Below are 16,350 nucleotides of genomic sequence, written 5' to 3' on the forward strand. Positions count from 1 at the left end.
TGCCGAATGGATGATCCAACTCGGCCTCTTCCAGAGGTCCCCAGCATCATCGATGTCAGTCTTTAGCCAATTTAATTCACTCCACGTGAAATCAAGAAATGGCCAAAGGCACTGGACACTGCAAAGGCTATGGGATGTGACAATATTCCAGCAATTGTGCTAAAGACTTGTGCTCTAGAACTTGCCGCCCCCTAACCAAGCTGTTCCAGTGCAGCTACCTTACTAGCATCTACCCGGCAATCTGGAAAATGGCCTGTACACAAACAACAGGACAAATCCAATCCAGCCAATTACCGCCCCATCAGTCTACTCTCCATCATCAGTAGAGTGATGGAAGGGGTCATCAACAGTGTTATCAAGTGGCACTTGCTTAGCAATAGCCTGTTCACTAATGCTCAGTTTGTGTTCCATCAGGGCCTCTCAGCTCCTGGCCTCATTACAGCCTTGGACCAAACATGGACAAAAGAGCTGAACTCCAGATGCGAGGTGAGGTGAGAGCGATTGCCCTTGATATCAGGGTAGCATTTGACCAAATGTGGCATTAACGAGCCCTAGCAAAACTGGGGTCAATGAGAATCCGGGGAAAATTCTCCGCTGGTTGGAGTCATACCTAGCACAAATGAAGATGGTTATGATTGCTGGAGGTCAATCATCTCAGTTCCAAGACATTACTGCAGGAGTTCCTCAGGGTAGTGTCCCACGCCCAATCATCTTCAACTGTTTCATCAATGTCCTGCCTTCCACCAGAAGGTCATAAATGGGGATGTTCGCTGATGATTGCCCAATGTTCAGCACCATTCGCGACTCCTCAGATACTGAAGCAGTCCATGTCCAAATGCAGCAAGACTTGGACAATATTTAGGCTTGGACTGACAAGTGGAAAATGACATTCATGCCATACAAGTGCCAGGTAATGACCATCTCCAACAATAGAGAATCTAACCATCATCCCTTGACATTTAATGGCATTACCATCACTGAATCCCCCACTATCAACATCCTAGAGGCTACCATTTACCAGAAACTGAACTGGACTAGCCATATAAATATGGTGGCTACAAGAGCAGGTCAGAGGCTAGGAATCCTGTGGCGAGTAACTCACCTCCTGACTCCCCAAAGCCTGTCCGCTATCTATATGGCACAAGTCAAGAGCAGGATGGAATACTCTCCATTTGCCTGGATGAGTACAGTTTCAACAACACGGAATAAGGCTGACATCGTCCAGGACAAAGCAGCCCGCTTGATTGGCACTACTTCCACAAACATTCACTCCCTCCACCACCGATTCACAGTAGCAACAGTCTGTACCATCTACAAGATGCACTCCAGAAACTCACCAAGCCTCCTCAGACAACACCTTCCAAACCCATGACTACTACCATCTAGAAGGACAAGGACAGCAGACAGAAGGGAACACCACCACCTGGAAGTTCCTCTCCAAGCCACTGACCATCCTGACTTGGAAACATACCGATATTCCACTGTTGCTGGGTCAATGTTCTGGAACTCCCTGCCTAACAGCACTGTGGGTGTACTTATATCATATGGACTGCAGTGGTTCAAGAAGTACATCACCACCTTCAAGGATAATTAGGGATGGGCAATAAATACTGGCCAGCGAGCAACACCCAAATCCTACGAACGAACAAAAAATTTTCTACACATATTTAAAAAGGAAAAGAGTTAACAAAGTGAGCACTGGTCCTATAGAAAGTGAGTGTGGGGAATTAATAATGGAAAGTAAGGAGATGGCAGATGAATTGAACCTGTATTTTGCATCGGTCTTTACGACAGTGGATACAAGTAACATTCCAGAAATAGCTGTAAATTAGAAAATGGTAGAGAGGGAAGAACTCGGGAAAATTACAATCACCAGAGAAGTGGTACTGAGAAAATTATTGGAGCTGCGGGCTGACAAGTCCCTGGGTCCTGATGGACCTCATCTCAGGGTCTTAAAAGAAGTGGCCAGTGAGATAGTTAATGCGTTGGTTTTAATTTTCCAAAATTCCCTAGATTCGGGGAAGGTTCCATTCAATTGAAAAAGAACAAATGTAACTCGTTTATTCAAAAGGGAGGGAGACAAAAAGCAGGAAACTAGGTCAGTTGGCTGTCATAGGGAAAATGTTGGAAGCTATTATTAAAGGTGCTATAGCAGGGCACTTGAAAAATTCAGGGTAATTAGGTAGTGTCAACATGGTATTGCGAAAAGGAAATCATTTTTAACCAATTTATTGGAGTTCTTTGAAGAAGTAACACATGCTGTAAATAAAGGGGAACCAGTGGATGTGCTGTATTTAGATTTCCAGACAGCATGTGATAAACTGCCAGTTAAAAAATAATTGCAAAAAGTAAAAGCTCATGATGGAGGGGGTAACATATTGGCATGGAAAGAAGATTGGCTAGCTAACAGGAAACAGAGAGTAGGCATAAATAGGTCTTTTTCTGGTTGGCAAGATGTAATAAGTGGTGTGCCATAGGGATCAGTGCTGGGGCCTCAACTTTTTACAATTTATATCAATGACTCGGATGAAAGGACTGAAGGTATGGTTCACAATGACACAAAGATAGATAGGATAGTAAGATGTGAAGAGGACACAAGGAGGCTACAAAGGGATATAGATAGGTTAAGTGAGTGGACAAAGACCTCGAAATTGGAGTATAATGTAGGAAAGTGGGAAATTGTCCATTTTGGCAGGAAAAGTAAAAAAAAGAAGCATATTATCTAAATAGTTGACGGGCAATATGATCGGCGCAGCCTTGAAAGGCCGAAGGGCCTGTTCCTGTGCTGTACTTTTCTTTGTTCTTTGATCTGTCAAGCCACCTTTTAACGACTTATGTACATATACACCCAAGTCTCTCTGCTCCTGCACACCCTTTAGAATAGTATCCTTTATTTTATAATGTCTCTCCATGTTCTTTGTACCAAAGTGTATCATTTCACACTTCTCCGCATTGAACTTTATCTGCCACCTATATCTGCCCATTCCACCAATGTGTCAATGTCCTTTTGAAGTTCTACACTGTCCTCCTCACAGTTTACAAATTCTCCCAGGTTTGGTGTCATCTGCAACTTTGAAATTGTCCCATACACACCAAGATCTTGATCGTTTATGTATATGAGGAAAAGCAAGGGTCCCATTCCCGGCCCTGGAGAACTCCACTACAAACCTTCTTCCAGCCCAAAAAATACCTATTAACCATTACTCTGTTTCCTATCCCCCAGCCACTTTTGTATCCACGTTGTTACTGTCCCATTTGTTCCATATAAGATCTTGAGGGGTCTTGACACGGTTGCTGTGAAGAGGATGTTTCCTTTTGTGGGAGAATCTAGTACTAGGGGTCACTGCTTAAAATTAAGGGGTTGCCCATTTAGGACAGAGACGAGGAGAATTATTTTCTCTCAGAGGGCTGTGAGTCTTTGGAATTCTCTTCCTGAAAAGGTGGTGGAAGCAGAGTCTTTGCATATTTTTAAGGCAGAGGTAGACATATTCTTGATAAGCAAGGGATGGGAGGGGGCGCAGTGAAAGCTTATTAAGGGTAGGTGGGAATACGGAGCTGAGGGTACAATCAGCTCAGCCATGATGTCGTTGAATGGCGTATCAGGCTCATAGGGCCAAGTGGCTTATTCCAGCTCCTAATTCTTATGTTCATAGGTATGTTTGTCTGTGCTCAAATCCCACCAAAAATTTGAATTCAGTTCATTTGATGTTAAAATTCATATCAGCTTTTTGAAGAAATTATTTGGAAATTTAAAAGTTGGCAATAGCAAAACAAAACAGCAGTCGGAATGTCATTAAAAATACAATTGTTTGACTAGTTTCCTTTCGTCAAGGAAACCTAACCTCCCGATCTGGTCTACATATGACTCTGGTCCTGCACCAATGTGGTTAACTTTTAATTGCACTCAGAAGTGGCCTAACAAGCCAATCAGTTTTATCAAACAGTTACAAAGATTTACATTGATTCTAGAAGAAGGCCAGCCACCATCTTAAGGCAACTAGGCATGAATAGTACTTTGGTTATTGAGAAATGATAGACAAAAACTATTTGGCAAACTATATTTGAGAGGTTCAGACGATTTGTTCACCTTTGCCTTCCTCTGTTATGTTTTCCAGACTTTATTTCATTGTTGAAAAGTGCTTTCTGCACAAGAGTCAGAATTTTCCCAGGTGCAAGACCATTGACAGGGCCTCGCACAAGTGATTATGTCATATTGGAGGCTTCCACTCAAGATCTTTCTTTTGCTGCAAAACTCCTCAAATTAACTCAAGTTTCATCCCTGATTTCTTTCCCATAACTTGATAATTTACAATGTACTTGTTTATTCTAATTAGTACCTTTGGATCCAACACAACGCATTCCATATTTAGATATACATACTGTGACCTTCAGCCAATCATTGTTCTCCAAGGAGTTGCATGATTTCCTTAGATAATGAGAAAAGAATGTATCCATTTTATGTAGATTGGATATAATGTAGATTTCTTTTCTTTGTTGTTTTGCACCTCCCAGGAGGCAGAATTGCTGCAGCATGTTGGTCAGTTTCTAAGGTTTACAAAAATCTACTGAATGGGGGAGTATAAAGGGACTTTATGGTCTTTTCTTTCCCCTTCTATCTGTTCCACGGCACATTTTTCCTTTCTATTTTTTTCTTAACTTTTCTTCCTTCCCCTCAGTATCTCTCCAAAGTTCTGACAAATTTCTGTCTATACTCCCTTTGAGCTTACTTTTTGAAACTACTTTTATCGTTGACTGTATTTATTCTCAATCCTTCCCCACTTGCTCTAAGGTTTACTTGTCCCCTGTTATATCCAAGAGAAACAAATGCTATCGAGAGAAACAACAGTTAATACAGAGCAGCAAGAAACAAGAGGGTTTTAGTTTATGAAGGCTAAGCCTTGGATTGAGATAAGATGAAGCATATAGTGTTCCAGCAAAGCATCTTTTCCTGGAAAATTGACAGAAGGGGGCTTCACAAATGGAAAATTACTGGAGAAAGGTGGAAGGAAGGTGGATAGCTTTCCGGGTGGATTAAAGTCATGGTTAAACCAAAGATTGTAGAAAATGATTAGGCATTGTGCTTTTCAAAGAAGCTTCATAGTTTGGCTTGTCAATATAGTAAACCAAACCCAACCCCTGGAAAAAGGTATAAAAGATTAAATGCATCAGAGATCTTTACTGCAGGGGTGAGAAACCAGAACTGCGCTCTAAGTATTGAGATCTCAAGGAGAGAGCCCGTCTAATCATCGAGAGAAGAATCTGCAATCACAAGAGCTGGCCACTTCGGGTGATTGTATGAACAGAGTTAATAGCATTATTGAGTTAGATATTGGCTAAGTATTTACTTGTTGGGGGTAAAGTAACATATTTGAGCATTCTGATGCTAGATATCAATGAAACAGTCACTTGCTGGAAGCAAAATAACAAAGCAGCTGTTGCGTTTTTTTATTATGATCTTCTCTCTTCCTTTCACAACATGTTAAATCTGTATTCATTTTCTGTTATCATTTCAATTTTCCTGTAATCATATCAAATCCGTAATCCTGGGTACAAAGGAAATAACCCTTAAGCATAACAACCTTATCAATGAGTCATCAATTTGTTATCTTACAATTCTTTTTTTAATTATTCATTCACAGGATGTGGGCTTTGCTGGCTGGGCTAGCATTTATTGCCCATCCCTAGTTGCCCTTCAGAAGGTGGTGGTGAGCTGCCTTCTTGAACCGCTGCAGTCCATGTGTTGTAGGTACACCTGCAACGCTGTGAGGAAGGGAGTTCCAGGATTTTGACCCACAAATTAAGTTGAGTGCTTTATAAAAAGGTAAGAATGTCTACAGTAAAAAGCAAAAAATAAAACCAAATGTTCTAAATAAGTGTAAACCCAAAAAAATTGAAAACAAGATAGGTTTAAGAAAACTAGGAAGTCACTTCTCTTGCCTGTGCTCTGGTGTGTGTGATTATTTATGGAGATGAACAGAAATTACAGGCAGAATTTTAATGGAACGGACCTTCTCACAGCTACGGGGTGGAGGGTGGACAGTGGGCAGCAGCAAAACAAGAACCTGATCATTGCAACAGGGAGCTTTGCTGTGGCTGTTTCACTCATTGGGGTTTAGAAGAATGAGGAATGAGAGGTGATCGTATTGAAACATAGAAGATTATGAGGGGGCTTGGCAGGGTAGATGCTGAGAGGATATTTCCTTGCGTGGGGGAATCTAGGTCTAGAACTAGGGGGAATAGTTTAAAAATAAGGATGCTCCCTTTTATGACAAAGATGAGGAATTTCTTATCTCAGAGGTCGTTAGTCTTTGAAATTCTCTTCCACAGAGAGCAGTGGAAGCTGGGTAATTGAGCATATTCAAGGCTGAGTTAAACAGACTTTTGATTGATTGAAAAGGGAGTTAAGTGTTATAGGGGACAGGCAGGAAAGTGGAGTTAAGGCAACAATCTGATCAGCCATGATCTTATCAAATGCTACTCCTGCTTCCATTTATGATCCTATGATCTTAGCTCCCTCTGTACAACAGTATTCTGCAATGTCTTTGCATTTGAGTAATATTCTGATTTTTTATTCTTCCCACCAACGTGAACAAACTCACATTTTCCCACATTATGGCCAGGATTTCCCCCTTGGCGATTTGGGGGCGGGGCCCACTCGCCGAGGGAAAAATGACGGGGGATGACGTCGGGAGGAACCCCCAACGTCATCCCGGTCCCTTTAACTATTCACGAAGGCGGGCGGACAGCGAAATCAGCTGTCCGCCCGCCGACCTGTCAATGGCCAATTGACAGGCTAATTAACATTATTAAACACCCTGCCCGGCCAACCTTAAGGCTGGCAGGCAGGCCAGGAGCCCCAGTGGGCTGCAGATTATTAATGAAACTTCATCCACAGGCGGGATGAAGTTTCATGTCCGTTTTTTAAAAATTTAGTAAATTTTATGTGTTTATTATTAACATGTCTCATCTCGTGTGACACTGTCACATGAGGGGGACATGTTAATAATTTTGATATTTATCTATTTTTAGAGTTTACTTACCTCTCAAGAATCTCCCTGAGACAGGACTTTGCCTCAGGGAGCAGTGCGCTCTTTTGCGCGCACGCATGAAAGAGCACACTTTGACTGATAGGGATTCCGTCCACCCCCCTGCACAGGAAGCGCTTAGCCTTAATTGGCCCGCCCACTCAAAATGGCAGCGGGCCCTGTTTCGGCGGCAGGGTTCGGCTGCCCGCCCGCCGCTGAGCCGGTGGGGCCCGCCCGCCCATTGAGGAAAGAATTCTGCCCTATATTCCATCTGGCAATTTTTACTCACTTAACCTATTTATGTCCTTTCCAGACAGTTTGTGTCTTTTTAAGTGGAACCTCATTGAATGCCTTTTGGAAATCTAAATGCACTACATCTACTGGTTCCCCTTTATCCATCCTGCTTGTTACATCCTCAAAGAACTGTAATAAATTTGTCAAATACAATTTCTCTTTCACAAAGCCATGTTGACTCTACTTGATTGTACTATGATTTTCCAAATGTCCTGCTACTATTTCTTTTCTAATGGGTTTTAGCATTTTCCCAATGACGCGTTAGGCTCACTGGCCTATGATTTCCTGATTTCTGTGCCCTTCCTTTCTTGAATAGACATGTAATATTTGCAGTTTTCCAATCCCCTGGAACCTTTCCACAATCTAGAGAATTTGGTACATCACACCAATACATCCACTATCATTGCAGCCGCTGCTTTTGAGACCCTAGAATGCCAGCAATCAGGTCCAGGGGACTTGTCAGCCTTTAGTCCCAATAGTTTTCTTGGTACTTTTTCCCTCTAGTGAATGTGATAGTTTTAAGTTCCTCCCTCCCTTCCCCCCCCTGGAGTTCTACTATTCTTAGGGTGTTTTTGTGTCTTACCATGTGAAGAGAGATACAAAATATCTGTTCAAAGTCTCTGCCATTTTCTTGTTTCCCATTATTAGTTGCCCAGACTCACCATCTAAGGGACCAATGCTCACATTATCTATTCTCTTCCTTTTTATATATTTGTAGAAGCTTTTGTTGTCTGCATTTATATTTCTTTTCCCTCATACTCCAGATTGTCCCTCTTTATTTTGATCAAAAGATTAATACGGTATAGACTCCTATCCGATACCATGGCTCGAGGATTGAATTGGATTTAGCCTTTAAAGTAAGGAGCTTCATAAAACAAACTATAACACTGAGCCACATAAGGAAATAGTATGTCAGATGACCAAAAGCTTGGTCAATTGGTCAAACTGTTTTGTTTTAAGGAGTGCCTTAAAGGAACATGCCTTTGCAAAGAAGGTCTGGAAAGAATGTAGTTATTTTTGTTAAGGTTCATCCCAAGCAACTCCATAACACAGGACTTGATGTTAACACTGTTAGACTACTCTCGGTGTAAAATCCTGCAAAATCCCTACATTGGCTTTTCCTGCTAATTAGCGAGAACTAACTAAACACAATGACTTGTTGTACACTTCTTTCATTTCATTGCTACACTGAGCATTTTTGTACTATTTGTAATACACCCTGGGTAAAAGCAGTTGAGAGGTGGCTTGGTGGGGAATTGAGGTTTGGGCCTTTAGTGACCAAATCAACAAAAGGCAGACATCAGCAGGAACCTAGCAAACTGAAAACAGACAACTTGCTATGTAGGAATAAAGAGATAAACAACTTCCAGAGGGAAGAGAGAAACAGTAGCACTTTGAAACCTAGGCAAGACACCTGGATTCCAAGGCCACCATGTTTTTCACTCTGGCATTGGAATGCTGGCTCCCTGTACCAGAAGCAGAGCATGGGAAGCCAATCGCTGAAATGTGGCTTGGGTGGGCACAAATGATTCAATGACAGGTTTCATAATTAGTCCATTCAAATGATCCCTAGGCACTGATTGGGTTAAATCAGTCTCCATAGACTTTATTATGTAAAGGATTTATAAGAAGAGATTCCCTGAGCACAGGGACTTGTAAAGGTTTTATATTGCATGGACTGGTGCCACGGCATCTGGGACAGACCAGAGAGAATTTATGTGGAAATGGCACTTCTGCTCACATTGAAATGGTAATTTTGTTGTGCTTTGACACTACTCAGACATTAGCACATATCAGGTCTTATATATACTGAATAAAATATAACTGCAGTCGCCAGTAGGGTCAAAGTGATAACTTTGAATCATTTCGAAGTTCAGGAAAAGAATATAAAGAAGTATATAACTCCCTGAACTCCAAAAGCACACTGAGATAAGTATCATCTATTTCTGAAGGACCATCAACAAGGTAATGGTTTTTTACCTGTCCAAACTTGTTAGTCTTTCAGTGTAAATAGCTGTCCACGACTGTGTGTTGTAGACTGGCACATTCTGAGGCCCAGGACTACATACTGTCAGCTTGGATCAAAGACTGCAAAGTCTCGCTGAGGAAAGACCGTAGTCTAAGGCCCTCCCATCATATATACTCAGGGGCTGGAACCCATGTAAAATTCCTCAGGCTGTATGCACCAGAGAATGTTTGACATGAAATGTAAATGTATATTCTAATTTAAACCATAATTGTGAGTGTAGTGAGGCACCTCAGTGTGCCACACACTGTTCTGAAAATGAACTGTATTCTATTTTTATACTGTCAAATTTGAACGGCTATGTAATATGCTTTTATAGATTTCATGAATAAAGTATAGTTTTTGCAAAAAACCCTGTATCTTATAATTTACAGACCTGATATCTGGATTGCTGCTTCTTGTTCTTTTTTCAACAGTTTGTTCTGTATGAGACACTGGAACCTGTTTGTTGAATCTCTTGTTACAGCAACAAAGCTCTGGACATTAACAAGACCTTTCGAGTCTTGCTGGTAATTCATTTCAGACTGTGCTGTTAAGTTCTGTCCATCCCCATGAGTCCACAGTATCTCTGGCTTAGGGAACCATCCATTAGATTCACACACAAGCTGAATTCCATTTTTATGGTATCCATCTATCTGGATCCAGTGCTCACGTCCCAAAGCTACAATAATCAATGAACATATTTAAAAACATGGTCAGCAATATTTAACTCATGACAGATATTAATATATTATTGAGTGATAATATAATCAGAATGTTCCTGTGAAATGACTCCTAGAACATGAACTAAATTTCATCCCAAAATAAATATACATTTTTTATTCATTCTCAGGATGTGGGCTTCGCTGGCCCATCCCTAAATGCCCTTGAACTGAGTGGCTTGCTGGGCCATGTCCTAGGGCATTTAAGAGTCAACCACATTGCTGTGGGTCTGGAGTCACATGTAGGCCAAACCATGTAAGGATGGCAGATTTCTTCCCCAAAGGACATCAGTGAACCAGATAGGCTTTTACAACAATTGACAATGATTTCCTGGTCGTCATTAGACTTTTAGTTCCAGATTTTTAAAAAAAAATTCAAATTCCACCATGGCAGGATTTGAATTTGGGTCTCCAGAGAATTACCCTGGGTATGGGAATTACTAGTCCAGCAACAATACCACTACGCCACCATTGGTTATTGAATGATCTCGCAACTAACATAAAAGGCAATCCAAATGTCCTCTAGTGGCATATAAATTGTACAAAGGTAATAAGAGGAAGAGCGGGGTTGATTAGGGATCAAAAGGGGATTTACAAATGGTGGCAGAGGACATGGCTGAGGTACTAAATGAGTATTTTGCATCAGTCTTTACCAAAGAACAAGATGCTGCTGAAGTCATAGTGAGAGAGGAGGTAGTTCAGAGACTGGATGGGCTAAAAATTGATAAAGAGGTATTAGATAGGTTGGCTGTGCTTAAAGTGAGGGACAGGAAGTCTTGTGGTTATTTGGCCAAAGAACATTTCAAAGTCACCCATTTTGCTACAGCCATTTTCCTAATAGTAATTACTTAAAAAAGCATTCAACCAACTCTATTATAGGGTAGTAAACATACCTGCTACATGCAGGCACACTCTCCCCTGCTACAAGAATAGTGGAACTGGCAGATTTTCTACTTACAGGAGTATTTTCTTTATGAAATGTCCCAGTGCACCAATATTGTAACAAAGGGAAGATTTTTTTAAAAGAAGCAATTGAATTTTGACTAAAAAATTAACTTAAAAACATGCTATAATTTGTAAGTAGATGTGTTTACTAACCTCCAACTTTCAGCTCTATCTCAGTTTCTTCAATATCTGTTTTATCATCAACTGTACATAGGTATTTCCCCTCATCAAACACCCTTGTGTTCTTTATTCGAAGAGAAACATTTCCTTTGGTCACTTCATCCTTAAACAGTTCAGTCCTTCCTCTGTAATCCTTGTGTTGAGCAACAGTGTCATCTTGTCCGTTTCTGTACACGTGTACTGGTAAACCAAAATCTGACTTAAACCATCGCACCACCATGTTGCTGACAAATCTCTCTGGTACAAGCTGACAATCCAAGAGGGCATCTTCACCCACAATGGCTATAACAGGTTGACTTGGTCCAGTTACTGTGAATTTACCTGTGGAATTATTATCTGATGAAATTACTTCAGCTTTTCTTAATTATTAAACTTAAAAATGAGTGTTGTATCATTAGAATCCATTTTAAACTAAACAATTAGAAACAAATCCCTTAATCTATTATTCTATGTAGCTGTTGGGAGAAGAAAAATATTTTTCTAAATCACTGTTTTGCAAAAGATATTGTCATGATCCCAAACCAAAAAAGAAACAAAGTTACTGAATAAACCCAACAAGAAAACCAAAGGGCAAGATTTTATTTCTGTACTTGAACAATCAGATCAAAATCAACATAAATAAAATTTGAATTAACATGCAAATTGTGGCCAATATAAACTATAAATTACACGTTAAATAACTAATAAATCCACGAGACCTACCTTTGTTGTATGGGCAGTGCACTCAATGGCATTAATTTCAGCCATAAAGCTCGGAACCTCCTCAGGTAGAATTCCAGCTTTTTTTCCTTTAAGGATTTAGCCACCAATCCTAGTCTGATAACAGCTACCAACAAACCTGAGGTCCAAAAGCACAGTCTTCATGAAAATGATGCATTCTGCAGAACGTCTCAGCTCTGTTTACAATAATACTGAAGGTGTGGATCAACTAGGAACACCTTTATATGAAGCCTCAGTAACAGCCCTGTGCACTGTATGCCGATCCTGGTCAAGCAGTTCCATTAAAAATAACTGAAGTAGCAGCAGTAATCTTATTTCCCCGATCGCTGCTCCTAGAACCAGCCATTGCCACAACCTGTGCCATAACTGCTCCCTCAAAAAAAACCCCACAGCCATGTGGGTCCATTTCCACCACAACCTACGGTCATGTGAGGTCCATTTCCACCACAAACCACGGTCACGTGAGGCCCATTTCGTGCCCCTTTAGAGTCTTGGCCAAAGTCCTGTCAATTCCACTCTCCACTGCATCTATGACAAACACAATGTTCTCACTCTGCCTCTACACCCAGGTCACAATGTTCTCACTCTGCCTCTACACTCAGGTCTCCAACCAGCCCAGGTCCACACAGCAGCCTTTCTCCACATGACCATCACAGACTCCATCACAGTTTCCCCCTTGGGAAAAAAGAAAGCTTTACCAAAGTAAAGTTTTCGCTACAACATTCTCGAACGACTGTAGTTCTCACCATCATAAACCTTCTAGCAAGTAACTCATTGCATATTGTACAAGTAACATTTTTGCCATATTCCACAATTATACATCCCAATATTTACAAAATCATAAGGGCTTAACTAAACAATTGTGACAGTTATGATTAGCAGGATTCAAACATCATAGATTTATCATAACTCAGAGGGTGGAATTTTCCTTGCCCACTGGTGTCGGGTGTGCTTGGCGGCTTGAGCTGGCCAAATCAGCTTCTCAACATTGTGAAACTAGTTTGCGATCGTCCACTCAGCCCGTCGATGGCGGACCACATTTCCTGCCATCGGACATCGGGGACCTCATTGTAATAGATCTGCATATCATTATAAGGCTAGCCTGCCAGACTCATCCCCCCCGCTGGATTGTCTGCCCATCACACCAACGTGTTTCACAACTTCACATAAGTGAAGTGCACCTGGCGAGCTGCATTTCTCTTGGGACTTTGAGGTTTGTTTGCCTATTTTGCTTCAGGCAGCACTCGCTGTCATCAGCGCCAGGCTTCGCAGACAGCACCACACCACTTTTAGGGGGCTTACAGGCAGGTCTCTACCTACCAGACCAGCCATAAGGCAGGGGTGGCTTTTCAATGGTTGCAGTGCTAGGGCTTGCTTGGGGAAGGGGGGAGAAGTAGCCTCAGGCAAGGGAAGAGGCTGCAGGGTGAGAGCTATACGGAGGAAGGGGAGTATTCCAGGGTTTGTATGGGGGCGCAAGTTGATCTGTGCAAGTGTCCTCAAGATGGTGAGGGCTGAGGAGGCCAGATGAAGATGTGAGGGTGTGTGTGAAAGAGTGAGTGGTGATGTCCCCTGAGCTGGCAATGAGTGAGATGCCAGTGAATGTGTGATGCATTTGAGTGTGTGAGTTTAGAGGATGAGATGGTTGCCATACCCGGGTGGCATGGATGAGATCATTCATCCTCTATCTGCATTGGATGGCCAACCTCTTCTGTGCAGCATTGGCACTGATCACCACTGCCGTCGCCTACCAATCCAGTGTGGTAATGTTGCTACCCCTCCTGCAGCCAGAACTGGGGTAGAGGACATCACGGCAGGCCTCCACAATGTCCAAAAGGACATGTCACTAAACCTGGGTGCTGCAGTCTTCTTGCTTTTCGGGGCCATGTCTCATTTGCAGCAGCCCTGGGCTGGAAGCACGAAGAGGTGTGCGTGTGGCTGTACTTTAAGTGTGGCCTCCGGCGTGATGAAGCAGCGAGGTGACGGCATGGCGGGCGAATCGGAGCCCACCCACCAGCAAAACGGCGTGTTTCCCGGGAATGCATAATTAATGCAGCGGGTTTGGGATGATACGGTGTGAGAAACTGCCATTGCAGCCAGTGCACATCTGGGGTGATTCTGCCTGGAGTCTTCCTTCTTTCCTATAATCTTTAAACCAGGCTTGTCCAACCTTTTTGGGTGGGGGGTCCACACTTCTAATTTCCTCACATTTGGCGGGGGCGGTGGGTCAATGAACAAATTTTGGAAAGAAAAAGTTTGACACAATATAAAACATTAATTTTTTTAAAAACCTGACATATGAAAAGAAAAGAAACAACTTGCTAAGCAAAAAAAAATCACAATAATAAATTGACAATTAAAAAAATGAGTAATAAATAAAGACAACCATAAGAGTGTGTGTGTCCAGCTCACACCCAGCCTCAGGGTGTTCACTCACTCACACTCACCCTCTGAGAGATTGGGTGAGAGTGCCTGTTAGTGTGTGGGGTGAGGGTGAATGAGAACCCTGCAACTGGGAGTGAGCCAGACACACACTTGCCCCTCCCTCTCACACTGACTTCACACACACACACACGCACCCACTCAGCATCACTCCCACCCACAGTCAGCCACCCTCACATCACCCAAACACTTAGCCACCCTCACGCTCACCCACTCAGTCTTGATGGTCAAGTACTTTCCTTGACAGTATTTTAAGCTTTCTAGAGAAGCAGCTAACTGGTCATTCCATACCACCCTCTTCATCCTGGAGGAACACCGCTGCTACCCCAACATCATCGGTGTCGACAGCTCCCCAGATCACAGCAAGCCGTTCAATTTGGCTGCAAGAACTGGCTCACTTATCTAAGTGACCTTTAACTTCTCAGATGCTGTTTGGTATGACTCTGACCATTGAAACTCACATTTCTCTTCAACAAATTTGGGGTGATGGGGTGATACTGTGCTGAAATTGGGGACAAATTTCCTGGAGAACCCACACAAATACAGAAATCCAAAAAAAATGAGAGAGCAGAGGTGCAGGGTAGTGAAGAGGCGAACGATAATCAAAGTGTGACAGGAAGGGGCTGAAAACATAAGCAGAAGTGTGCAGCAGAAATTAGAGCCAGAATGAGTAATGATGGTTAAAAAGTCAAAGCTTAAGGCTCTTTATCTGAATGCACGCAGCATTTGTAACAAGATAGATGAGCTGATGGCACAAATAGAAATAAATGACTATGACTTGATAGCTATTACAAAGACGTGGTTGCAGGGTGACCAAGACTGGGAACTCAATATTCAAGGAAATTCTCGTTCCCAAAAAATAGGCAAAAAGGAAAAGGAGGTGAGGTAGCTTTGTTAATAAAGTAAAAGTATCAGTGCAGTGGTAAGTAATGATATAGGTGCAATAGATCGTGATGTGGAATCAGTTTGGGTGGAAATAAGGAATAGCAAGAGGAAGAAGTCATAGGTGGGAGTCGTCTTTAAATCTTGAAGAGTTGCCTCACTGTAGGACAAAGTCTAAATCGGGAAATAATGGAGGCGTGTAAGAAGAATGCTACAATTGTCATGGGTGATTTTAATCTGCATATTGACTGGACAAATCAGGTTGGCAGGGGTAACATGGAAGACGAATTTGTAGAGTTCATCAGGGATTGTTTCTTAGAGCTATATGTTGCAGAACCTACTCCAGAACAGGCTATTTTAGATCTAGTAATGTGTAATGAGGTGGGAATAATAAGAGATATCGTAGTCAAGGATCCTCTAGGGGTTAGCGATCACAACATGGTAGAATTTCAAATTCAGTTTGAGGGCGACTCAGGTCTCAAACCAGTGTCCTCAACTTAAAAAAAGGGCAATTACAGAGGTATGAAGAAAGAGTTGTCTAAAGCGGTCTGGGAAAATAGATGAAGGGGAAGGTCAGTGGATGAGCAGTGGCAGACATTTAAGCAGATACCTCATAACGCTCAGCAAAAATTTATTCCAGTCAAAAGGAAGGACTTGATGAGAAGGATGAACCACCATGGTTAACAAAGATGGTCAACGAGAGTATCCAATCAAAAACTAAGGCATACAAAGCAGCAAAAACTCATGGTAGGCCAGAGGATTGGGAACCTTTTAGGAACCAGCAGTGGATGACTAAAAAGCTAATAAAGGAGGAGAAAATTGATTATGAAAGCAAATTGGCAAGAAATATAAAAACAAACAGCAAGGGCTTCTACAGGTATATAAAAAGAAAGAGAGACTGGTTTGGAGGATGCGACTAGAGAATTGATAACGGGGAACAGGGAAATGGCAGATAATTTAAACCAATATTTTGCATTGGTCTTCACGATGGAGGACCCTATAAACATCCCAAAGATATCACATAAGCAAGGAGCTAATGGGAGGAAAGATCTTGTAATAGTCTCTATCATGAGGGACAAAGTAATTGACAAACTAGTGGGACTAAAGGCAGTCAAGTCACCAGGACCTGATGGCCTGC

General features: G+C 42.0%; 1 protein-coding gene across 6 annotated transcripts in view; it reads right to left on the reverse strand.

Moving 5' to 3' along the window:
* Positions 1-16,350, reverse strand: part of LOC144695628 (butyrophilin subfamily 3 member A3-like) — a 267,537-nt gene that overhangs the window by 32,389 nt on the left and 218,798 nt on the right. For 5 of the 6 annotated variants that reach the window (XM_078566528.1, XM_078566530.1, XM_078566529.1 and 2 more), the window contains 2 exons: positions 11,145-11,492; positions 9,722-10,006 (listed from right to left, as the gene is read on the reverse strand). In XM_078566528.1, the coding sequence (XP_078422654.1) occupies positions 9,722-10,006; positions 11,145-11,492 (633 nt within the window). The remainder of the gene's footprint in view (positions 1-9,721; positions 10,007-11,144; positions 11,493-16,350) is intronic. The other variant, XM_078566531.1, reaches the window with a different exon arrangement.

The sequence above is a fragment of the Cetorhinus maximus genome, chromosome 21 (genome assembly GCF_964194155.1).
Source record: "Cetorhinus maximus chromosome 21, sCetMax3.hap1.1, whole genome shotgun sequence".
Taxonomy (NCBI): domain Eukaryota; kingdom Metazoa; phylum Chordata; class Chondrichthyes; order Lamniformes; family Cetorhinidae; genus Cetorhinus; species Cetorhinus maximus.